At 48.7% G+C, this 25,109-nt stretch overlaps 1 protein-coding gene and 1 long non-coding RNA gene across 3 annotated transcripts; one reads left to right on the top strand and one right to left on the bottom strand.

The window, feature by feature from the left end:
- The first annotated feature begins 879 nt into the window (after positions 1–879).
- ARF1 (ARF GTPase 1) lies at positions 880–20,519 on the top strand. The gene is made up of 5 exons (XM_070416710.1): positions 880–966; positions 18,470–18,654; positions 18,736–18,846; positions 18,923–19,047; positions 19,177–20,519. The coding sequence occupies exons 2-5, from the start codon at positions 18,507–18,509 to the stop codon at positions 19,336–19,338; spliced, it is 546 nt and encodes a 181-aa protein (XP_070272811.1). The 5' UTR covers positions 880–966; positions 18,470–18,506; the 3' UTR covers positions 19,339–20,519.
- A 501-nt stretch (positions 20,520–21,020) lies between these two features.
- On the bottom strand, positions 21,021–23,731 carry LOC139011266 (uncharacterized). Of its 2 annotated transcripts, XR_011471591.1 has the most exons (4): positions 23,337–23,731; positions 22,231–22,300; positions 21,602–21,785; positions 21,021–21,202 (listed from the first exon to the last, which is right to left on the bottom strand). It is a non-coding gene; the product is annotated as an uncharacterized lncRNA (long non-coding RNA). The 2 variants fall into 2 exon arrangements; XR_011471590.1 differs by lacking the exon at positions 21,602–21,785.
- Between the last annotated feature and the right edge of the window lie 1,378 nt (positions 23,732–25,109).

Raw genomic sequence — 25,109 nt, forward strand, 5'->3', positions numbered from 1 at the left:
AGCCAGGCCCTGAGTCTGGAGAAAACAGGACCATGATGCTTCTAGCCTCCCTTCTGATCTGCCCAGGGAGGCTTCCCCGAGAAGGGGGCTACCTCTTCTTGTCACCTGGACCGTGGCTCAGCGGCCTCCCCTGGGGCAGCGCTGGCCCTGCTTGACCCCTACTACTGACAGCTGTTTTTTGTTTGTTTGTTTGTTTTTTAAATTTCAGAGAGGAAGGGAGAGGGAGAGAAAGAAACATCAATGATAAAAATCATTGATCCGCTGCCTCCTGCACGCCCCCTACTGGGGCTCGAGCCCGCAGTCGCAACCCAGGAGTGTGTCCTTGATCAAACTCGAACTTCATTCCGCAGGCCGATGCTCTCTCCACTGAGCACCTGACAGCTTTTTATTTGATCTGCGGCCAGCTCCCCACAGCAACAACTCCACGATCAAGGGACTGCGTGGGTCGCAGTGGGTGTCTCCAGGGGGCGGGCACCCGGCAAACTCCCTCCTCAGGGCGGCCGCCCACTGGTGGCAACGGTTTCCACAATACGGGGGCGAAGGCAGGGGCAGCCCGTTCGCGGGGACCCCCTGGCCGGGGAAGGGGTCTGACATCCTGGCTGCTGTCTTTCCGGGACCCCAGGATTTGCTCGAGCTTCAGTACTCGTAACCACGAAATACGTTTTTAGCTTCCCCACGCCACCTTCCCGGGAGACCGCGGCCCAGGGTCAGACGGACTTCGTCCCGGGGGTGCGCATGCGCAGAGGTGGGACGCGCACGCACAGATTGCCCCCACACAGCACGCCCACTCCTGGAATCTGCGCGTGCGCGCCGCGGCGGGGCGTGGGCGGGGTTCTGGTGACCTGCCCCATTCCCCAGCGTCCACCGCGGCAGCAGGCACTGACGTGGCTGCCGTCAGAGCCGCCATCTTGTGGGAGCGAAACCAACGCCTGGCTCGGAGTAGCAGCAGCACCGCGGCTGCCGAGGGTGAGGCAGGGGCCGTGGGCCAGCGGGAACTGCGGCCGGGGGCTCGCCTAGGCCGCGCGAGTCCCTGCCTACTGCGGCTGGAGTGGCGGGGCAGGGAGGGCCGACGCCGGTCCGGGGGCCGCGGTGAGGGCAGAGGCGAGGCGAGGCTGGGCCGGGGACCATGGTGGGGGCCGAGGCTGAAGCGAGGTGAGGCAGGGTTCGGGGCCGCGGTGAGGGCCCAGTCTGAAGCGAAGCGAGGCCGGGCTGGGGACCGAGGCGAAGCCAGACGGTAAGGGTCGAGGCCCGGCTGGGGCCGGGGTCGAGGCCAAGCTTGGGACCGAGGCGTGGTGGGGCGGGCGCGTAGGGCTAGGCTGGAAGTCTATTTGAGGCCGGGAGGGGGTTGGGACCGGGGCCAGTCACTCGCTGGGGGTCAAGGCGAGGTCGAGTTGAGATCGGGCCGCGGGGTCAGTCTCCGGCTTAGACCCCACAGCAGCCCCGAGCCTCCCAGAGCCACCGGCGCTGGCGCCCGGAAGTCGGGCCCGGCCGTGGGCTCCCCTGGAAGCCCCGTTTCCTGCTCCGCCTCCCGCCTCGGGGTTTAGAGGACCAGGAAACTGAGGCCTCAGTCCCGGGACGCGGCCAAGGTCACGCGATGACCAGGGTTTGAGCCCAGTTCCTGTTTGCTTCGAGGACGGGACGGGCTGGGTGGAGTGGGGTGGGGCCGGGGTTCCTGGGCCCTGCTGTGGGGCGAGGCCCAGGGTCTGAATGAGAACGCTTGTGCAGGGTCCTTTATCAGAGCTTGCTGCAACGCCGAGCTTGTTTCTTGGGCCCCGTTGGCAGAGTTTAGAACACTTTTCCGAGCTGGTGAATCTTTGACCTACCCATAGAACGATGGCCTCCCTAACAGAATGCCTTAACACTTTCTTGTTGCACAACCCAGTTGGTTATGGTCAGTAAAATTGTAGCTGTGTTAATAAGGCTTGGCAATTAATTACAGAGTACTTAAAATATTAGCTAGTCAGCTCAGATGGCACTTCTTAGCTAGGTGGCACTCTCCAAATTTCCTCAAAATATGAAGTTGCTGTTTTAAATGAATTGAGCGGAATTGCACAAGAAGTTATTGGCAGGAGAGGAGGGAATTCAAACGCTTTGGAGTGGTTTGGGAAGTCACTGTTGAGAGTTGTGTAGTAGGTGCCACTACTGGTGTTCCAGTGGTCAGCTCTGTTTTGTTTTTTAAATACTTTTATTGATTTCAGAGAGGAAGAAAGAGATAGGAACATCAATGGCGAGAGAGAATCATTGATAGTCGAGCCCATAATCCAACATGTGCCCTGACTACCCCTGACCTGGAATCCAACCATGATCTGATTCATAAATCAAACCTCAACCATTGAGCCATGCCGACCTGGGTCAGCTCTAGTTCTTGTTTCAGAACTAGTGGTCAGCACTTTATTCTGCCAACTATTTTGCACGATGGGTCTTGCCTTTCCAGCTGTGTGTCTGAAAGAGTGTGAGATGCTGAAGTGCATTATGGCCCTTTGCTGGGGCAATTCCTAGTATCAACTAAGTGTGTTGTCCTCAAGAGTTTTGAGCAACTTCCATGAGTAGCCAAATCTAAGAACTTGAATGCATGGTGCTACTAGCTAGTTGGGTACAAAGTTAAGAGTAATTGAGTGTGTGTATGTTAATCACAAATTTGTCACATTTTTAGAATGTGCTGTTTTCTTCTCATAAAAGTTTTCTCTCCATAATGGACAGAATGTAGCTGTGCCTCCTCACAGGTGTCACTTGTCTTCAGGAATGTCTTGTTGAAAGTAAGTCCTTATCACTTGGGCATTAGGAACATGCTGTTTCCCGTGAGGGCTGTCTTCAGATACAGGTATTCAGAATTGCTACTTCAAAAACACTTAAAATAGTTGGCTTGGATAATAGCTGACTCACATGCTTTTTAGTTCACCACTGAGAAAGTTAGTAGAAAGCAAAAACTGGTTCTGTGCTTCTCACAGTTCTGGTTTTTAAATTGTGTGGTCTAGCTATTTGCTTTACCTCTTGCACAATTTGAAGAGAACACTCAGACCTGCTAAGCTGCCTCTACCAAGACCAAATTTGCTTGGAACTATAAGAAGGTACATTTTGATTTATCTGTAGATTTCAGTGGAATTTGATGTGGAGTATTGGTCACAGGGATGATTTGGAGAGTCAAATGGGCACAGGAATAAACCTAACCAAGGAGAAAACTCTGTGCAAGTTCATCAATAGTATGTTAATTTGGTTTGAGAGAGCTGAATCAGTTTTCTTCAGCTTTTCCAAATTGAATGTTGCTTTGACATGCATTTAAATGTGCTCTTGATCACATAAGGTCAGTCTTCCTAAGGGTTGTGATAGTTTACTGAGCAAGTGTTTCAGATCCCAGCTAGGTTGGGCTTGCCAATACCATTCATGACCATCCCTGTGTCCCATCAACATTCTTCCCATTGACTTCCAACCTTTCTAGAATTAGGAGAATGAAAGGAAATAAAATGCACATCTGTCAGAGGTGGGTGGGAGAGAAACATGAATGAAAAGTTTCATTTTAGATCTTAAAATTAGAAAAGAACTTATCTCTTGTGCTCTGTCTGCACCTCTGTGGAATGGATGGTGTTAAAGATGTCCTTCCAGCATCATCTGAGGTGGTCTTTTGGAAATGATTTTGACCTACTAGTGGGGTTGGGTGTACCCTTCCTACTGGCAAGTAAAGGACACCTTGGAGAATACGTGAGTGTATGTGTGTGGGGGGGGTTGATATAAGGTCACATATATGACATCTCAGCTCACTTCCTTCATCTTAGGTTCTGTCCTTTTATGTTAGAAACCCTTTAAAATATAGTTGCATTGCACCTGTTATGACTAGCTGTGTCACTATTCTGGAAGATGTTCAGAATTCTCAGAAGGATCAGATGACCTGATTAACTTGGGGGGGGGGTACTTAACACAAAAACATCAAAAGCTTAGTATTCCTAGGAAAGTATTCTGGGTGAGCACCATTGCTATCTCTCTACTTTCTTTATATGAGTTGGAAGGAATGGTGAGTCTGCCTGATGTAGGAACCTACCTCCTTGTCCTTAAAAGATCCTTTTTTCCTGTGGGGGTTTGTTTGTTTGTTTGTTTGTTTGGTGTGTGTGTGTGTGTGTGTGTGTGTGTGTGTTTGCATACAGTGGCACAAGAACTTGGCAACTTGTCATCAGCAAACAGGGAAGAGGCATGGAAAAGAACAGATTTTACTACACACACAGCAATTGAGAGTGATTCTGTTTAAGATTCAAATGTTTTTACGCACCTCTGAGGCTACAGGGGTGACTGTTAGTATAGGGCAGTGGTCGGCAAACCGCGGCTCACGAGCCACATGCGGCTCTTTGGCGCCTTGAGTGTGGCTCTTCCACAAAATACCACGTGCAGGCGCACACGTACAGTGCGATTAAAACTTCGTGGCCCATGCGCAGAAGTCAGTTTCGGCCTGGGCGAGTCTATTTTGAAGAAGTGGCGTTAGAAGAAGTGGGGGGTGTCGGTTCCTCGGGCGAAAGGGGGCTACAGGAGACGGCACGGCGCAGGTGGGCCACGGGATACGCAGTGCGCGGGGGAGGCGCGCGTGATTCATGCACGAGTTGAGGATTTGAGAGTTGGAAGGGGTCAACCTCAGCGAACGTACCTCAATCAGATTGGGGACGTTTTTAGCAAAGGCCAGCTTAGGAGTACCCTAATTAAGTTGTTAATAACGTACCTACCTATATAGTTTAAGTTTAAAAAATTTGGCTCTCAAAAGAAATTTCAATCGTTGTACTGTTGATATTTGGCTCTGTTGACTAATGAGTTTGCCGACCACTGGTATAGGGCATAAATTAATAAGAGGCTCAGGTATGACCCATACACATTTTCAGAAGTTAATGTATATAGTGCATTTTGGAAATGTTGGTTAATGTTTAATCAAAGTTTAATAAGTAATGATCCTCAAAGGGATGCTAGCAAGTCATAATGTAAAATACCTATCATCTTTCATTTGTGTTATATGTCAGACTGTTTTTGCTGTACCCTATCAGTTTAACTTAGGTACAAATGGCCAAGAAAGCAATTTTAAGATTTTGTCTAGACCCATTCACGAAGAGTAGGAATGAAGGCAAAGTTAGATGTGCTAGTATTTTGATAATCAGAACAAAAGATGTCTTTTAAGTTTCTTCTCTGTAGATGAGTATGCAGTTCCTAATTAACTGATTGGATCCATTAATTTATATTTAAAATACTACATCTTTTGTCAATTTTGCTTAAAATAATTATAGCTTCTAGCATTTCTCTTCTGTCAAAGTGATAGTAGTATTTTGCCAGTTCTTGGGGAGCTCAATGAAAATGTATTGAGTCACCAGTTGCAGGCATCTGAGGGCAGGTATAGGAAGCAGATTGTGCATACATCCCTGCCATTAGGCGCTCACCTTTGCCCTGAGTAGTCAGAGTGTCCCCACAGCCCTGATCTCACTGGACCATCAAAGGAATGTTCAGACGGCACCACTCATGTATAGTTTTAAACCAGCATGAAATTCGTTGTTGACTTGACAGGTTTTTCCTGACAAACTAATATTTTGGGAAAGCATATTTGTAGACATGTATGATTAATAGTTTTGCTTTTTAATCCGTAAGGGCCCTGGTTAAGTGCGCTTTTACAGTTCTTCTCTCCTTGATGGTGAATCCTTTGGGTGCCCAGGGAGATACACAGTGGAGGAAGAAGGTACAGGTGTAAGGAGAATGGTGAGTTCTGGATAGTGGAGATCCTGCTGGCAGAGTGGGGCCTGGTAGAGATACAATGAACAGAAAGGGAAGGCAGGCCAACAGTACACAGAAAGGGGCAGACGGTGAATTTGGCCTATCAGAAGGATAGCGAATAAGCGTGGGGGATGGGGGAAGAGAAGAGGTATGAGGGAGCAGTGGATCTGTGGGAGAAATAGGAAGCTTCTAGGCAGGGGAACAGTGAGTACAGAGTCCCTGGAGTGGTTTTGGAGACCTGCCAGAAGCAGAGTGGGTGAGGAGCCAGAGGGAAGTCTACTGGTGTGTTCCAGTGGGCCTTAGACGGGCTAGCTCCACAGAAAGGGTGTTTGGGGAATTTGTGAGAGCAGCAAGAATGCATTCTGTGTGATTTTCATATCTTAGACCTAATTCTGTTTTATCTACAGAGACAACAATTTCCGTTTTTTGGCATGGTTTTAATAGATGTTTTGAATTTTCCAGGAAGTCAGGGAGTGAGGTTTATATTTTGTTCTTTGCAGAACCTTCCCATGAGTTGCTTTCTTTTTCTGCTTCATGGACAGTCCCCTAGTGCCTGAGCTGCAGGTACTGGCTCTGGCAGTGTGCATTGTGGCAGGCTTCTGCGGTGGTTCTTTGACAGCCTCCCTCAGCTGATGGTGTGGTCGTGCCCAGTATTGAAGCATGTGTTTTATTCTAAGTCACTATCCTTCATTTCCCCATTACATTACAGTTGGGCAATATAATGGGTGTTTTACAATCAGAGCAGATGTTGGTTGTGTTGTCTGCTAACTTCCTTTCGTGACGGTGGAGGTGGTGCTGTGAAATGCCCATTCTGACCTGTGTAAGGACCCTGAATTAGCATGTGGTGGTTCAGTCTCCTCTTGCTGGTATTGAGAACACCTTGTGGAGTGGAAGCTACAGGCTGTTGAGATGCCAGAGAGGAGATGAGGTGGCTAAACCAGGGCACAGGCACATGATGGTGCGGATGCATCTTTCAAAGGGAGAGGTGGAACTTGCTGGTAAAGCAGACAGATTTGGGGGTGAGAGAGATGGAGAAAGGGATTGTAGGTATCTAAGAAACTGGGAGAAAGTTGCTCAGGTTAAAGTGAGGAAGGGTGGGCCCTTTATGTTGGATGGTTAGAATTCGCTGGGAGATTTGTGTGTGGATGGGATGGTAGGAATGGGGTAGCTAGGATGAGGGCGGGGTCTAGCTGGGATTAGAAATATGGGCCATGTTCAGGGGCCACACTCCCCTGGGAGTAAATGGCTGAGAGAGGCAGTGTTGGGATGTGGTTGTACCAGACGCAGAGTGCAGAGGACAGTGGCAGGGATCTGGGAGATTTTAAGGAGAGGCTAGTGTGAGCAGGTGTGTGAATGAGATTTCTCTTGACACTAGGGCTTCTGTTTAAAGCAGTGGTTCCCAACCTTTTTTTGGCCACACATCTCTAAAATCCTGATGCCCCACCTGTGACATATAATTCTTATTATTCAAAAAGTGAACTTGTATTCATGTGGAGGAATCCTAAAAGGCCATTAACTTGGTCTAAACAAGCTTCCAAAGAACATGGCATCCATAAAAGAGAAAAATAACGGACGAGAGGACAGTTGAAGTACTGAGGAAGAAATCACTAAAAAAAAATGTTAAAAATAATCCCATATATGCTAATATGCAAATTGACAGAACTACGGAATGACCAGTTGCTGTGACGCACATTGATCACCAGGGGGCAGACAATCAACGCAAGAGCTGCCCCCTGGTGGTCAGTGTGCTCCCACAGCGGGAGCGCCGCTCAGCCAGAAGCCCTGAGCTGGGCTCACGGCTGGCAAGCGCAGCAGCAGTGGTGGGAGCCTCTCCTGCCTCGATGGCAGCGCTAAGCCGTCGGACATCCCCCAAGGGCTCCGGGACTGTGAGAGGACGCAGGCCAGGCTGATGGACATGATGCGCCCGCGCTCTCCTCGCGCGCGCGGCCCCCCCCCCCCCCCCAGTGCACAAATTTCGTGCACCGGGCTTCTAGTAACACATACATTTATATAAAAAGAGGCAATATGCAAATTATGCCGGGACACCATAACAGTCATAACCAGCTCAGGAGGAGGTCCTGGCAGGGGCCCAGAGCCTGAGAGAACAATAGGGCAGCCGCGCCTGGAGCTGGAGAGAACAACACGCAGGGGGGCCAGCCCTCAGCCCCATCCCCACGGCTGGGTTCGATTCTGATCAAGGGCATGTACCTAGGTTGCAGGCTCCTCCCTGGCCGGGGCCCAGGTCAGGGCTTATGCAGGAGGCAACCAATCAAAGTGTGCCTCTCACAGTGATGTTTCTGTCTTTCCCTCTCTCTTCCGCGCTCTCTAAAAATCAATGGGAAAATATCCTCGTGAGGATAAAAAAAAAAAAATGTCATATCCTATGAAAGAGACATCTTGAAAATGCCTAAAGAAAGTTGTCATTTTTTCATGGTGAAGGGACTGGAGTTCGTGTTGATGAAAACACCTTGGCGGCAGCTGGCAGTGGCAGCAGCAGTGGGGTGATGGGGTTGGCGCCTTCCCCCGAACAGCCCGGTTGCGGGCCTAAACCGTCAGTAGGACATCTCCTGAAGGCTCCTGGACTGTGAGAGGGGCAGGCACGGCTGAGGGACCCCCCCACCCCCATTGCATGAATTTCGTGTACCGGGCCTCTAGTAATAATATGAAGTGATATGAAAAAATAGCAAGTAAAGTTTCAAAACATATAACAGAGAACTGAAATGCATGAATGTGTCACAATATAAATATATATGAGCCCCTAGAACAGTGATGGCGAACCTATGACACGCGTGTCAGAGGTGATACGCGAACCCATTTTTTTTGGTTGATTTTTCTTTGTTAAATGGCGTTTAAATATATAAAATAAATATCAAAAATATAAGTCTTTGTTTTACTATGGTTGCCAATATCAAAAAATTTCTATATGTGACACGGCACCAGAGTTAAGTTAGGGTTTTTCAAAATGCTGACACGCCAAGCTCAAAAGGTTCGCCATCACTGCCCTGGAACCATAAAAAATGCAACAAATTCACTGTTAATAAATCATTCTTTAATTGCCCCCCTTAAAAATCAAATTGTCCCCTGTGGGGGATGTGCCCCACGTTGGGAACCACTAGTCTAATGTGTGACAGAGGTTGGAAGAAGTCCATTGAGAGGATACTGTGGCCTCTCAGGAAAGAGCAGCAGCTTTCTTGGAGGATGAGAAGGACATCCTGAGCCCTGCACGTCTGTGTGCTCTTGAGCTGGCACTGGCTGCCACTGTGGCAAGTCTGGTAGGGGACTTGTCCCAAAGATGGAGGGATCTAACCAAGACTCTCAACCCCCTGCTACATTTTCTTTTACTGATCATCTGGAAGCCCGTGTCTCAGAAAAAGAGGTGGGGCTGCAATTTTTAAAATACTGTTTTCAAAATGAAAGTTCCCTGAAGGCAAAAATCAATTTTTGGAGATTAGCTTACCCCCTCACCAAAGCCCCTGTGCCAAGAAAACCTCAGGGACTGCCTGCCATTTTGAAGCTTAGAAGGGTTCTGGGGGCTCCTGGCTGCAGTTCCTCTTTTCTTCAAGGGTATGGAGAGTGGTCTTAGAACCCCACCCTAGTGTTGGTAGAGGACCTGTGTCCGCATGGTGGGCCTGGGTGGACTCTCTGAGAAGGCACCGGAATAGAGTCTGCAGAGGCTTCTGCACATTTGCAATGCTCACATGATTAAAGGAGTGGAGTGACAGAAACAAAGGAATGTGATTTATTTCACAGTAGAAATCAGAATCCTGAATCCTCTTCTCCATGTTCTCACTATTAGAACTGAAACCCAGGACTGTGTGGTGTGTCCCCCTTTCTCTCTGTTGGGTGTGGGGGTGTGCATGTCTGGGGTTGAAGCTGTTAGCTGCATTGAGAGGGTCCCAGTGTCACTGACAAGCAGCTTTTGATGTTGCTTGACCTAGAGGCAGGTGAGGGAGGAAGAACAGACACCACTGTTTGTTGCTGCACTCTCCTTCACCACTTGTCAGTTGGATCACTGAATATTGTTGGCCTCTGTGTGCCCAGCTCTGTTCTCACACAGCTTTTCCTTTTGTGAGTGTGGTGACTGTTAGCCCCTCGATGTGTAAAGGGTGCGCTGAGAATAAAGATGATAAGACCCTCCTGTGGAAGATGGTAGCATTTGAGCTTGGCTTCAGAGGTTGAGCAAAAGACCTGGTGGGCACAGCATGGAGAAATGGGTGTGGTGAGGGCACTGGGACTGCAGCTGGGGTTAGAACACACCCAAGGAACTTTCTGAAGCACTTCAAACTGATCCCAAACTGCTGGTCTTCTGGTTCCTACTGTATGGATCAGAAGAACTCTAGTTGACATCCAAAGAACCACTAATAACCTGCAAAATTAGTAAGGCTTTAATGGTAGGACACCTTTAGGTGTCTGGGTGCTTTAGAGTTGCCCCTGCTTTGTATTTTAGACATAAATTAATTTTTCTCCATTTTTAGTTTAATTTGTTTTGGGTTAACACAAAACTGTATTTTTGGTCTTTGATTTTTTTCTAGGAACAGGTCCTTCGGACTCAACTGCAGTTGGGGTTAGACAGAGGGTATCTGCATCCTTACTTCCAGAGTAGAAGTACTCATTAGGGTCTAGGGTCCTGGTGGCTCCACAACAGAGGACCTGGACACCGCCCCATTCCACAGGCCAGAATACTCAGTCGGCCTTCATGGCTGTGGGGGGGAAGGGGACAAGAATGTAGTATTGTTCTGGAGCCCAGGGACAAATCAGAGAGAGAGGAAATACAGATAAGCAGGGGTCTGGCATAAGAATAGGTGCACAGAGCTGTGAGAGCTGTTCCTGGCTTAGCTCCAAGCTGTTTTCACTTTCATTTGGGCTAGCCAAGTGGTTGGCAAACTGCGGCCCCTTGAGTGTGGCTCTTCCACAAAATACCACGTGCGGGCACGCACATACAGTGCGATTGAAACTTCGTGGCCACACTCAAGGGGCCAAAGAGCCGCATGTGGCTCGCGAGCCACAGTTTGCTGACCACTGGCCTAGCCCATGTAGTAATTTGCTTCCAGCTGTAGGTTTTAGGTCATTAAGTGTGTTTGGTAAATTGTTTTGAGTATGATTATCTTCTCTCTATATATAAAAGCCTAATATGCAAAGTGTCCTCTCGGGAGTTTGACCACCCGGGAGTTCGATCGCTCGCTATGACATGCACTAACCACCAGGGGGTGGCGCAGAATGAAGGGAGGCCCCAGCCAGCAGCCACTGGGGACCCTACCCGTGCACAAATTTCGTGCACTGGGCCTCTAATATTTAATAATAAGTAAAACTTTAAGATTGAGAATAAAGGGGAACTACAAACCATAAATATGCCCATTAATTAATTGCTTTTGTAGGTAGTGGTAAGTAGGATTAATTGCAGTTATGCTGTTCCTACATGTGCCTTATGGTTGCTGGGTGCCTGTTCACTTAGATCAGTGATGGCAAACCTTTTGAGCTTGGCGTGTCAGCATTTTGAAAAACCCTAACTTAACTCTGGTGCCGTGTCACATATAGAAATTTTTTGATATTGGCAACCATAGTAAAACAAAGACTTATATTTTTGATATTTATTTTATATATTTAAACGCCATTTAACAAAGAAAAATCAACCAAAAAAAAATGAGTTCGCGTGTCACCTCTGACACACGTGTCATAGGTTCGCCATCACTGACTTGGATAGTGACAGTGGCTCCTGGGTGTTCAATTCATGTTACTGTAGACCAGGGGTCCTCAAACTATGGCCCGCGGGCCACATGCAAATACAAATATTGTATTTGTTCCCGTTTTGTTTTTTTACTTCAAAATAAGATATGTGCAGTGTGCATAGGAATTTGTTCATAGTTTTTTTTTTAAACTATAGTCCAGCCCTCCAACGGTCTGAGGGACAGTGAACTGGCCCCCTGTTTAAAAAGTTTGAGGACCCCTGCTGTAGACCAAGCATGTCAAACTCAAAGGCTAACACAGGCCAAATAAGCAAAATTTAAGTTTATGTGGGCCGCAATAAAACAAAAGCTTCAATTTTCATAGAAACGTAGGTTTATTTCTATAGAGACATGCTGAATACAAAGGGCTGAACTAAATGAGTAATCATTAACATAAAATAATAGAACATTTTAATAAAATTAATATTTTTTTTCTTGAACATTAACTTATCAGACACTGAATAACTGCACAAATTAATAAGTGTAATGCAAATAAACCTATTTTTCTTGTTCTTGGAAAGCGAAATATTTCCTGTTGCGCACACCAAGTCAGTCCAAGACTAATGACATGGCTGTTGGCTGCTAAAATACTCGCTGCTAGTATTTGTAGAAAGAAATGGTGCACAGGAGTGTAAGGAAATGAATGCAACACGATTGTAGTAATTAGTCATTAGTGAGTGTTGTCGTCCATTAATAATCTACATATATAAAAGCCTAAGCGACCCTTACGACTGGACAACCGGACAACCGGACAACCGGCTGGTAGCTATGATGCACACTGACCACCAGGGGGCAGACGCTCAACACAGGAGCTGTCCCCTGGTGGTCAGTGGGTTCCCACAGCAGTCCCTCCCCCCCCGGCCCGCCCCAATTGGGACTGGGCAAGATGGCCCCATCGCCGGCCAAGCCAAGGGACCCCACCCATGCACGAATTTGTGCACCGGGCCTCTAGTTATGTATAACAGAACATTGTAAAAATTAAGTTACAAAATTTTTATTAAAATGTTTTTTACATATCATTGTAGCTGCAAAAATATTTGTTGCATGCGGCCCATGGGCCATAAGTTTGACATGCTTGCTGTAGACCAAGAGTCATACGTGAATGAAACTCATTTCTAGCTGTCATTTTAAGGATTTTTACCATGAATCTTAAGCTGTCAAAGAATGATCTAAATTGAATTTCACTGGTTGCTCCTCCTAAGTACTGGACTCACAAGTAATGCTCTCCTTCAGGTGTGGGAGATGCTGTGCAAAGGATGTATTAGAGACCAACCCTCTGTGTAAGAATGCTGGCCTTCCTTGGGGTGGGGGTCACAGGGGGCAAAATCTTGCATAGAGGCCAACCCTTGTGTTTGATTGGTTCCTGAAAAACATCCTGAAAGTTTTGTTGTGAAAAACAACGAAACTCCAAACTCACCTATAGATGCAGACCAGAATGATACAATTCTAAAATATTGTTGCATGTTCTTTTGTTTATTGAAAGTTTGGGGTTGGGAAAATGGGTGGGTCAAAAGGTACAAACTTCCAGTCTTAAGATAAGTAATAGGGTGCTGACTGTAGCTAACAGTACTGTGTATCATACATTTGAAAGTATTCAGAGAGTAGATATTAAAAGTTCTTATCACAAGAAAAAAAATGTTAATTGTGTGAAGTAGTGGGTGTTAACTAACAACTTTTATGGTGATCATGTCATAATATATGTACATATCAAATCATGTTGTACACCTGGAACAAATACAGTGTATATATCAATTATATTTGTCTAAGGCTGAATGTTGTTCTGAGCCTGTTGTTGATGCATATCTTTGTCACAGTTGTATTAGGCCTGTGAGGTATACCTTCTTATGATGGATACTCTGAGTACATATGTTGAGAAAATGTTTTGTAATGTCTATCAGTTTCTCCGGAATTTTCACTTTGTTAATTTTTCTCATACTAAAACAGATTAACTATTTTATCCTAGTAACTTACACCTCAATAAACGACTTTTAAAAAGGCAAAAAGAGAAAAAAATAAAAAGGAAAAAAAGCTGTCACCCAGCTGTTCATTTGAGTAGGGATTCATCCATCTTAACCCCCATTTACAGAGAAGACCAATGCAGCTCATCCCATCTGCAGCGCAAAGTTCAGTTCTCCCTTTCTGGGTCCCTGGGTCACCCTTTTTGTTTTGTTTCCCAAGCTATGCTCTGCATTGGTGGTGTCTTCTTCCTAGTGATCCCAACCATTTTAGGTCATCTAGGTGTTCACTGTTAAAGAGATTCTGTTACATAAACCAGCTCTAACGGTTTCAGAAAACCTGACAGACTTTCCTTCTGCAGAGGCAAGTTGCACAAGTCTGATTGCAAATTCTGAAGCAGAGCTACCTCTGCTTCTTTTGAAACCACTGAGGCTTGGTGGTGATGCAGAGGGCCAGGTAGAGGGCAGAGGTACACTTATTTCTCTAAAGCATTTAAAGCAGTCATTTATTGGCGTCCGATGGTTGTTTTCCCCAGGGAGGCCCCATCATTTGCCTTGTTGGCCTTTAGATCTTTGCATGTGGGAGTTGTGTTCTATTCTTGGCTTTAATGCTGGAATGCTACCCTAAAGGTCCTGTCTGCTCTCAGAGAAGGGCCTCCGTTACTCTTGCATTTTCTAGATTGGGCATTTGCAGACTCACAGGTGCGGAGGAAGGGTTCTGCTGAGAAAGTGTCTTCTCTGCTCACTACTACGATGAACCTGAAAACGGATTTTGCTTGAGTGTGGGGGGTTCTGTTAGAGTAAAAGATGAAATAGTACCTGGGCTGGGTGTCCCATCCCCACAAGTTGGAATCTGTGCCAAGAGGATGGCACAACTCTGGTGGCCAGTGTTGAACTTATATGTTATAACAGATATTGTGTTAGGTCTGGACCTCTGACAAAGCAGTAAACGGTGCTGAGGGGACAGGCCAGGAAGCCACCAGGATTCCTGGGCCAGGTGCAAGGTGGGTACAGATGCTTGTAGTGGGGAGAGACAAAACGCTGTGTATCCTAGTACCTTAAGTCTTGAGACTTGGTGCTCATCCCCATCCTGGTTCTGCCACCAAGTGTGACTTTCCTCTATGAGGCTACATGACTTTGATCTGTTTAAAGACAGAGTGAAGAGGATGGGGACCATGCTGATAATCAGGACTCAGACACAGACGGGGATAGGGACTATGCATACAGAGGCCACACCCAGGTGTGGGAGTTTTACCTGGAGATGTTCCCTCTGCCCTAATAGGGTTGGGGAGGATACAGATAACCTTTTAACCCCTTGGTGAGTAAGGGTGTGTTTTGTGTTTTTTGTCAGTTTTTGTGAAGGGGATACTTGAACAATAAAACAAGCATAAATAGCAGTCCTCCATCCTGCTTCTCAGGAATGGCCCTTTCATCATTTGACTGTACCTCCATATGAGTGTGTCTGTTTGGATGGTGAGGGTGGGCCCTTCATACCACAAGTTCTGGCCTTAGCAAATAACAGTAACTATTGTGACTAAGTAAACATTGTACACTGTTGAGCTAAGAGGTGACTGTCTTATGTTTTCTTTTGTTCATTTTTATCTTTGCATTTTTTTTCCTATGTACCTGTCATTAGTTTTTTCCCAATTCCCCTGGAATTGCCAAGCCCCATGTTTAAACCATGTAGGTAGTAATGGTTGGGCTGACCGCTGCTCAGGCCTGGGACCACCTGGCATTTCTCACCTGACTTTTGCTCTGCCTTATATCTACTTCATACTTTGCCTAGTATTAGTGGTTTACAGTGCGCTTCCTTCTGATCTCTGGATACTAAGTTTAAAGTTCTTTGACCCTTGGTGTTCTGGAATTTAGTCTGCTTTGAGTGAATGGGTTTGTTTCATTCTTAGTCAGATGTTGATTTTTTTTTTTTTTTTTTTAAGGGAGCAGTTTTAGGTTCACAGCAAAATTGAAGAGAAGGTACAGAGATTTCCCCTACACACATGGTATGGAAAATCTCTACTATGAACATCTCCCACCAGAGTAACCACCATTGCAGCATCATACATAGTAGCTTCACAGCCCTGAAAATCACCTGTGCTCCAGCAATTCATCCCTCCCTCCCTCCCACCACCAACCCCTGGCAACCACTGATCTTTTTACTGCCTCCTAATTTTTGCCTTTTCCAGAATGTCAGATAATTGGATTGTACAGTATGTGGCCTCCTCCAATTGGCTCCCTTCGCTTAGTAATACACCAAGTTTCCTTCTTATCTTTTGATGGCTTGCCATAGCTGATTTCTTTGTAGTGCTGAATAATATTCCATCATATGGTTGTGGCACAGTTTATTTGTTCACCTATTAAAGGACATCTTGGTTGCTCCCAAGTTTTGGCAATTATCAATAAAGCTGCTGTAAACATCTGTGTGCAGATTTTTGTGTCGACATAAGCTTTCAACTCCTTTGAGTTAATACCAAGGAGCACAATTGCTTGTAAGAGTATGTTTCGTTTTGTAAGAAACCTTCTAACATGGATGCACCATTTTGCATTCACACCAGCTCCTGTTGCTGTATATCCTCAAAGTATTCCCTTCACAAAAACTGCCATAAAAAGTCTTTGACCCAGCCCTAGCCAGTTTGGTTCAGTGGAAAGAGCATCAGCCTGGGGACTGAAGGGTCCCAGGTTTGATTCCGGTCAAGGGCACATGCCTGGGTTGCAGGCTCAATCCCAGGAGATAGCCAATCAATGATTCGCTCTCATTGTTGATGTTTCTATCTCTCTCTCCTCCCTTCCTCTCTGAATAAATAAAAATATGTATTTTTTAAGGTATTTGACTTATTTTTAAATCAGGTTGTTTGTTTCCTTACTGGGTTTTAACTAGTTTTCGTGTGTTTTGGATGTCAGATGTGTCTTTTGCAAATGTTTTCTCTTTCTCCTAAGTATCTTTCCCAGAGTACAGGCTTTCAATTTTTTTTAAGATATATTTTTTTATTGATTTTTTTATAGAGAGGAAGGGAGAGGGATAGAGAGTTAGAAACATCGATGAGAGAGAAACATCGATCAGCTGCCTCCTGCACACCTCCTACTGGGGATGTGCCCGCAACCAAGGTACATGCCCTTGACTGGAATCAAACCTGGGACCTTTCAGTCCACAGGCCAACGCTCTATCCACTCAGCCAAACCGGTTTGGCCAGGCTTTCAATTTTAACAAAGTCCAGCTTATCACTTATTTCTTTCCTAGATCATGTCTTTGGTATTATATCTAAAAAGTCATCAGCATGCCCAAGTAGATGTTGATCTTTCAAATTCTCCCAGTTTTCCCTTTCTTACCCATGTTTTTAATTTTAAAATGTCAAAAGCCCCCGACTGGTTCCATGGTTGAGGGTTGACCTGTGAACAAGAAGGTTACAGTTCGATTCCTAGTCAGGGCACATGCCTAGGTTTCCAGCTGGATCCCCAGTGGTGGGGATGAGGGTGGGGACGGGGCCAGGGTGGGGAGGTGGCGCGGGGGGGGGGGGGGGGGTTCCGAGAAGCAGCCAATCAATGATTCTCATCTTTGATGTTTCTATCTCTCTCTCTCCCTCTTCCTTCCTCTCTGAAATCAATAAAAAATATATATTTTTTTAAAGTGTCAAAAGTGCACTGAAGCTAGTTTGGAAAGAGCTCTACTGGGCATGTCTGGGACCACTGGAGCATCACATTCACGATGGGGCAGCTGACCCATTGAGTGAAATAGGAATGTGAGTTCGTGTTCATGGAGATACTTGGATAAGGAAAGGTGGTTTCTTACAGCAGAATGCTAACAGCTGGGAGGAATGACTAGATTAGAAAAGTTCCATTTGACAGTTGTCATGGCAGTTCAGCCAGGAAATGTCAAGGTACTGAAACCTGAGAGGGTGGATGTTTGATGAGCTGGGTGTGTACGTTGTCACTCAGTGCTCAGGTGGAGAGAACTTAGAATAGAAAAGACCCGAGCCTTTTATCAGAGGTGACATGGGGCTTTGAGGGTCTGGACACGCCCCATACGTGGGTGCAGTGGGGCATGCCTGTGCTAGACCCATATGATGTCCTTCACGGGTTTCTGACCTCAGCAGTGTTTGTTCATAGTTCAAAGACTGGGAGCTGTTGGTTACTCTGGGGGAGGCGCACCAGCATTTGAGAAAGTGACAGTTTCTTTCTTGTTTAGAATAAAAGTTGAAGAGTAACAGTAGTGCAGCATGGAGAGGCCAGGCCTGGGCAGCACCAGTGCTTGGGGGTCTTCTGGGACTGAGAGCCTACACTTCCTGGCCTATAGCTTCCTGGCCCTTTCTGCCTGCTCTCTGACCTTGGGTGGTAAATGACTGGATGATGTGAGGGGAACCTGGGGTGAGTGTGGCCTAGACATGGCACGAATGTTCTCACATAAGCGTGTTGCCACACCACTTGGGCCGGGCCCCCTCCTCTCTGGAACAGGGGTGACCTCCACTGGTGGGAAAGAGCCGCCCCTGACGTGCTGCCCTGGGGCCCTTGTTGTGCCTTGAACCGAGTGCCCAGGTGTGGTCCCCATGCCCGGCCTGCTGCGGGGTGAGTGCGGAGTTCTCAGTGTGTTGGGAAAGGTTGGCTTCTGCTTCTTTCCGGGGGAGAGGAGTCTAGCTCCCCATGCATTCGTCATCTTGAGCCTGGTGCATCTTTGACTGAGGCTTGGTGGGTCAGTGGAGGAACACTATGGGGCCTTGGTTCAGTTGTTTCTAGCCCCCTTGAAAAGATTAGAGAGACTCTAGCATTCCTTTGAAAGCCATGGATGTCAGGTGGTAAAGGTCAGCCCTGTTCATAAGATTCCCAGACTCTTCCTTCTAAGGGTGATTGGGGGGTGCGAGGGGCTTGAGTGCCCAGCGGACAGACTGTTTTTCTTTTCCTGTAGCTTGGGAACTGGGATTTCTTTAGCTCCCGTCCCATGGGTTTCCAGGAGGAAGCAGGATATTTGTCTCTCCATTCATGGTGGGAGGGTAGGTTGTCTCTGAGCTGCTCCTGTACTAAACCCTGGGTTGCATAGAAAGAGACCCAGGGACCCCTTCCTTGTCTCTGCAGGTTTCTCTGGTCAGCGTCTCTCCCTCCAGTCTACAGCATGGGGAATATCTTTGCGAACCTCTTCAAGGGCCTTTTTGGCAAAAAAGAAATGCGCATTCTCATGGTGGGCCTGGACGCTGCGGGGAAGACCACCATCCTGTACAAACTGAAGCTGGGTGAGATCGTGACCACCATCCCCACCATAGGTGAGGAAGCCAGGCCATGGGGGGTTGGGGAGGTGGCTGGAATGGCTGGGGGTTGGCTCACACTGGGCCATGTTCCTGCAGGTTTCAACGTGGAGACTGTGGAGTATAAGAACATTAGCTTCACTGTGTGGGACGTGGGTGGCCAGGATAAGATCCGGCCTCTGTGGCGCCACTACTTCCAGAATACACAAGGTGAGGGCTGGGGGCCATGGCCTGTGGGAGAGGTTGGGTGTCCTCAGCAACTTCGTTGACACCTGCTCCTTGGCAGGTCTCATCTTTGTGGTTGACAGCAATGACCGAGAGCGTGTGAATGAGGCTCGAGAGGAGCTTATGCGGATGCTGGCGGAGGATGAGCTCAGGGATGCTGTCCTGCTGGTGTTCGCAAACAAGCAGGTACGCACTTATATGTGACTGAGTCACCCCAAGGGGCTGGGGGTTTGAAGGGATCACAGGTCAGGTGGGGAGGGATCCCAGTCTTCCTGATGATCCATGGCTGCCATGCCACCCTGTCCTTCCCACCAGGACCTCCCCAATGCCATGAACGCAGCTGAGATCACGGACAAGCTGGGCCTCCACTCTCTGCGCCACAGGAACTGGTACATTCAGGCTACCTGTGCCACCAGTGGGGACGGGCTCTATGAGGGACTGGACTGGCTGTCCAATCAGCTCCGGAACCAGAAGTGAACCGAACTCCTCTCTTCCCCCTCACTCCCTCCTTCGCCCTTGCTTTCCTCTCATGTGGCAGATGTGCCCCTGTGGTGTGAGTGCCAGAAGCTGTCTCCATGGTCGGTCCCAGTGTGCTTCATCATGCTGTACATGTGCAGACGCAGCCTGCAACCGGGTTTTTATTTAATGTAAATAGTTCTTGTTTCCAATGAGGCAGTTTCTGGTACTCCTATGCAATATTACTCAGCTTTTTTTATTGTAAAAAAAAAAAAAAAAAGAATCAACCCACTGTTTAGTACTGAGAAGGGATTTTGGGCACCCAGGGCGGGGCCTCTAGGAGTTGCTATGAGATCACCTCAACGCTCCTCCTCTGGGCTTTAAATCTGTGTTGAGATCCATTTTGGTGGTTGGTTTTTAACCCAAACTCAGTACATTTTTTATAATATAAATAAAAGGTAAGGAGACACTTTAACACAGAAAAGGGAGAAATGTGCCTAGTGTAGGTTCTGCAGTAATGGCTTGAGTCCAGTCTGCCTGTGGTCTGTCTCCCATCTGGAGCGTGCAGTGGGCAGAACTAGCCACAATACATTCTGCATGGTCACTTACGGTCCCTGATTGGCTTTGTCTTGCTGGGTCATATGCATCCCATAGCATTTGTGCTTGTACCTGTGCTTACACCACTGCCTATGGGGGTGGGCTGGGGGCTGCGGCCACCACTCAGGCCCCTTGGAGGGACCCCAGCCTTCCCTTCGGTCAGTGTGGGTCAGCGTAGGTGCTTTGGTGGGACCACTCTGGTCAGAACGGGAGACCCCCATGGTCCCTACACACACTCACTTGCTCCAGGTTGTCTGGATCTCACCAGTAGGAATGCAGACAGGTGACCAGTCATCTTAGAGCCTAACTCCTCAGAGCCCCCGTCCACATGTGCTTTCACTCCCTCAGCCTGCAAGGGTCAGATTGACATCAAAAACAACAACCTCTACTTTTTTCTTTTGTATTTTGATAAACACTGAAGAAATTAGAGCTGTTAAAATTTATCTTGGGGAAAACCTCAGAACTGGTTTATCTGGTGTCGTGGAACCTCTTACTGCTTTCAATACACGATTAGTAATCAACTGTTTTGTATACTTGTTTTCAGTTTTCATTTCGACAAACAAGCACTGTAATTATAGCTATTAGAATAAAATCTCTTAACTATTTCATGGCTTTCCAGTGCTTGAGTGCCACTGACCAAGGCTGCCTCCTGGGACACAGGCAGGGATGGCTTAGAGAATGTGACCAACCCCTGATTCACCCCAGACCAGTTTCTTGCCAGCACTCCTGAGGGGCTTTGTCATTGGTCAGTCTCCACTAGCAGTCCAGTCCCCAGTCCTGGCCTAGTCTTGGGCCAAGAAGATCCCCATGTGGGGTGTGCCTGAGAGGCCAGGGCCTGGGATCATCTACGGTGATTTAGTTCCATATCATTGCTTTGGGAGCCTTTGACCCTTCTGGGCACCCTCCACCTGGCCAATCCAAGGTCCAGGTGTCCTTCCCCCAGGGGCATCCAGCCCTGTGTGTGGCCCAGCCCTCAGCCCTGTTATCTAGTCTCACTAACATGTTGATAATCAGGGCCAGGGTTCTGAAGACAGAATCATCTTTGCTTTTTAGTTCTTTAAAAAATCAGAAGCAAAATGGAATATATTTCATAATCCAGCCTGGGTTTTGTCTTTACTCCAATGTGATTTATTGTAAGTTTTCATTTCTTGTGTGGATGAGGTGGTGAATGGCTGCAGGCATATCTCCTAGCAGAGGTGCTGGAGGGAGGGGAGGGGAGGTGTGCCTGGAGATCTGTCTGGGAGAAGCAGAGCAGATTCGTGGAACAGGGTATCAGGTCTCTGGGTACCTGAGGAACAAGGGAGTCTCCAAGTATAAAATCACCTTCACCCCCCATCCACCAATTATAAGCACCTTTGTTCTGACTGCCTTTTCCCCCTCAGAAAGACCCACCTGCAAGTGAGCAATTTCTCCCCCGCCCCCATCACCACCACTAGGAGTCCCCTACCTAGTGAGATCTAAGGTGGTCCTGCTAAAACCCAAGGCATCTGACACATTTCCACACATCACTTTCTATTAGGACACTTCAGCTTAAAATATGTTTACAGACAGTCCTCGGGTTACGTCGGACTTGACGTACGTCGTTTTATGGTTACATCACCATCTCCCATATATTTATTTTTTAAAAAAGTTCCATCATTTCAATGTATGTACCATATGTGCTTTATGTTTTTAATTATTTACTTACCACAAGTAAAGGTCAGGAATTGTTATCTTTTAAATTTTTTTTACTGTTTCACTTCATTGCTGCTGTGTATGTGCTCCATGTGAGTGACATAGGTGCTTATGTAGGTGGGTTCCGACTTATGGCGAAATCACATTACGTTACGTGGTGCCATAGGAACGGATCTCCGATGTAACCCAAGGACCTACTGTATTTAAGTACAAAGGATGAGTCAACACAAAGACAAATAGAAGGTAGCAGCAACTGGAGCCTAAAGCAGTAGACAGCTCTCTCTCCTGGGCAGATTTGTCCTCCTCTGATGGGCCTGGGGCCACCTGGAGGTGAGGCCTCATCTAGATACCTTGCCTGCTTACAGGGTCCTGGTAGGGCCTCCAGAAGCCTGCTCTCCAGCTCCCTGGGCCTGGCGGGGCACATGCTCAAAGGCTTCACTGAGGACAGGGCCTGCCTGGGGTGAGCTGGGTCTTAGTCGCTGTCATGCCCTCGCCTTCTCTTACAACAGGGCAAGAAGTCAGAGTAGTGCCTGTGATGCCAAGCCCTGGGGAGTATGAGGAACTGTCTACCACCTGGCCCAGCCCCAAAGGCAGAGCTGCTGCTCCTACGTGGCAGGAGCCAGGGACATCAAGGAAGCTTACCTTGGTCCTCTGCTATTTTTCTCCTCATTCTTGTGCTTCTTTCTTTTTCCTGCTCTTCTGATTCTCAGGGCTGTGAGGGGGCGGCGGGGGTACACAGTGCCAGCAGTGACCACAGTAGTCACCACATATGGCTATTTCAGATTGAAATTCCTCAGTACGACATGTGGCCAGCGACTAGCATAATGGGCAGCTCCAATAGGAGCCTTCCCACCTAGGCATAAAATTTGTAGGACCTTTTCATGCTCCCTTCCAACACATTTGCCAGATAGTATCTCCTCCTGCACCCCTTAAGTGGCCTCCACAACAGGTGGCCCCATGCACTTCGGGCTATCTGGGCTTCAATGGACAGTCTTGCGATGGCCCAGGCTCCCAACCTAAAGAGGCTCCCCAGAAGAAAAAGGAGCTGGAGACAGGAACATTACTAGCCCAAGAGGAAGTTAGCAGGCCTACTGAGAGCCCTGAGTCCTATACTCCCAGCCAGCCCTTCCACCCCAGTTCCACCTTCTCAGGCCTCTGGGTCTTACAGTCCAGGGAGGCTCCTGGCACCACTGCTCTCCAGGCTGTAGTGCTGCGGAGGGAGCCACTCTTAGGGGGTGCAGGGCTCCCAGACATGCCGATTGGAGAACCAGCCCCAGTTTCCTGGGTCAGGAAGATCAGAGGGTCCCCGAGGGGAGATGGCCCATCCCCAGCCCTCAGCAGGAACAAGGCACCTAGGCCCCTACGCCCATGAAATGCCAGGACATTGGGGGCGTGAATACCAAGAACCCCAGTTTAGCTGCCTCGTTTTCTCAGGACAATGCCATTCGGTCAGGGGGTACACGGATGAGACATTCTCCCCCACCCCTCCACACCCCTACTCGCCCATGTCTTCCTTGCGAATACCAGCTTCCACGTGGGCTGACAGGGCCGAACCCCCTGCCCTTCGTTAGGGCCCCCACTCCGCACCTGTAGCTCCTCAGGCCCAGAAGCCTGTCCACTCCCTTTCCCCTGGGGTCACTTCCTTTGAGCCTCCAGACCTCCACAGTCACGTGGGAAGGCTGGCAGGAGCGCATGGTACCGTGTAGTTTACCCCATCCCACTCCCACCTCGAGAAAGACGTCCCTCACCTCCTTGCTCAGGCCAGTAGGCTTTTTCACGTTCTTGTAGCCTCAGTGGAGCCGTGCGTGAGTGTCGGGCAGCGGGCCTCACCTCGGCCCGGCCTCCCCAGCGCGCCCCGTCCCGGTCACACAACGCCGCCAAGAGCACCTCTGGTCCCTCCCCGGTTCAGCACCGCGCCGTGCGCCCGGCCCCTAGCGTACCAGGTGAGGTCGCGGCCCACCAGCGCCATCAGCGAGTTGCCTGCGGAAACAGGCCAGTCCTCGGCCCACGAGTCGGCACGCACCCCCGACCTCCACCCGAGCTCACCCAAGTAGCCCTCCCAGCTGAACTGGTCCTGCGCTGCCGCCCCCGCCCCAACACACAACACGCTTGCAGCTTGGGCATGGTTCCAGGCCGCCCGGGGCCTCGGTTTCCTGGCCTTGGCGTCCGCGTCGCGCGCCGTGACGTCACACCAGCGCCAGCCCCGCGTCGCAGTACGCGCCTGTGCCGCTGGGCTCTGGCTTCGAACCCACGCGCCAGAACACTTCCCGCCCTAGCCCGACCCCGGAAAGGTCAGAAGCTGAACCCGAGTGGCCGGACAGCTATTAGAAGTCCTATTGTGTGGTGACGCCAGGATCCAGGGGCGGCGCCCGAAAGTCACTGTCTCGATGTGCGCCGTGTACCGGGGCCCACAGACAGGTGCCCGGAGGAACAGTTGGGGAGATGAGTCTCCAGCCGCGCCGAGGTTCCCGCCATCCCGTCTGCAGCTGTGGGAACCAGGGACTGGCCACGGCGCTGGGACCCAGCTGTGGTCTCAGTAGGGCATCGCGCTTGGTTGGCGGCAACGCTGCGGAGAACCTCTGCCCCCTCCTGCCCCGGTGCTGGCGGAGGCTCCACCAGCTGGTCATTGGACAAGTGCGTCCCACCTGTCACCACAGCCTGTTGCAGACCTGACTCGGTGGCAATGGAATAATGAATGCAGGGCCCGTTCAGTAGGGTAGCTGCAGACATATAATAGGCCGTTCCCTGGGTTGTCATTTCTTTGGGTTCCTTTACAGGACGCTGCCCTAGTGCAGTGATGGCGAACCTATAACACGCGTGTCAGAGGTGACACGCGAATTCATTGTTTGGTTGATTTTTGTTAAATGGCATTTAAATATATAAAATAAATATCAAAAATATAAGTCTTTGTTTTACTATGGCTGCAAATATCAAAAAATTTCTATATGTGACACGGCACCAGAGTTAAGTTAGGGTTTTTCAAAATGCTGACACGCCGAGCTCAAAAGGTTCGCCATCACTGCCCTAGTGTGTACCCTGCTTATGTGTCTTGCAAGTACTCAGTGGGTTGGGCAAAGAAGAGGCCTCTACCTGCTCCCCTCACTAGCTTTTTGGGACTTGGAGGCTGCCACAGTGGGATTCAACAGGGTTTGAACCTCAGCCTTGTAGTACACTACCACTAAGTCAAGTTTGAGCCTCAGTTCCCCCATGTGGGAGCTCCAGACTTGCCCTGCACATGCTCAGGGGCCTCCAGTGAGGGTTAGCAGCTCTGCCGTGCAGGAAAGCTTGTGGTGGGAGGCATGGCACCTTACAGGGCAGTTGTGGTGGGTCCAGAGGCTGTACTGCCATGTCTAACAAGGGCTAGATGCCAGTTGGGCACAGGAGGTGCTGGGGAGCAGCAGGGTCAGCTCTAAGTCTGCTCTCCCAAACTCACATTACCCCATGGGGAAGGCCCATCTGTACTCTGGATATTGGGAGTAATCAGCATTGATGGCATTTTAGAGTGAGGTGACTGGGGATAA

Source organism: Myotis yumanensis, unplaced genomic scaffold (genome assembly GCF_028538775.1).
Source record: "Myotis yumanensis isolate MYYU_CA2020_CCGP unplaced genomic scaffold, mMyoYum1.0.hap1 SCAF_5, whole genome shotgun sequence".
NCBI lineage: Eukaryota > Metazoa > Chordata > Mammalia > Chiroptera > Vespertilionidae > Myotis > Myotis yumanensis.

Bases quoted from the DNA above. Each gene is read 5' to 3' on its own strand.
- ARF1 (XM_070416710.1), top strand. From the start codon at position 18,507: ATGGGGAATATCTTTGCGAACCTCTTCAAGGGCCTTTTTGGCAAAAAA. The intron at 18,847-18,922 runs GTGAGGGCTGGG...GCTCCTTGGCAG, and splicing joins CTACTTCCAGAATACACAAG to GTCTCATCTTTGTGGTTGAC. The intron at 19,048-19,176 runs GTACGCACTTAT...CCTTCCCACCAG, and splicing joins TGGTGTTCGCAAACAAGCAG to GACCTCCCCAATGCCATGAA.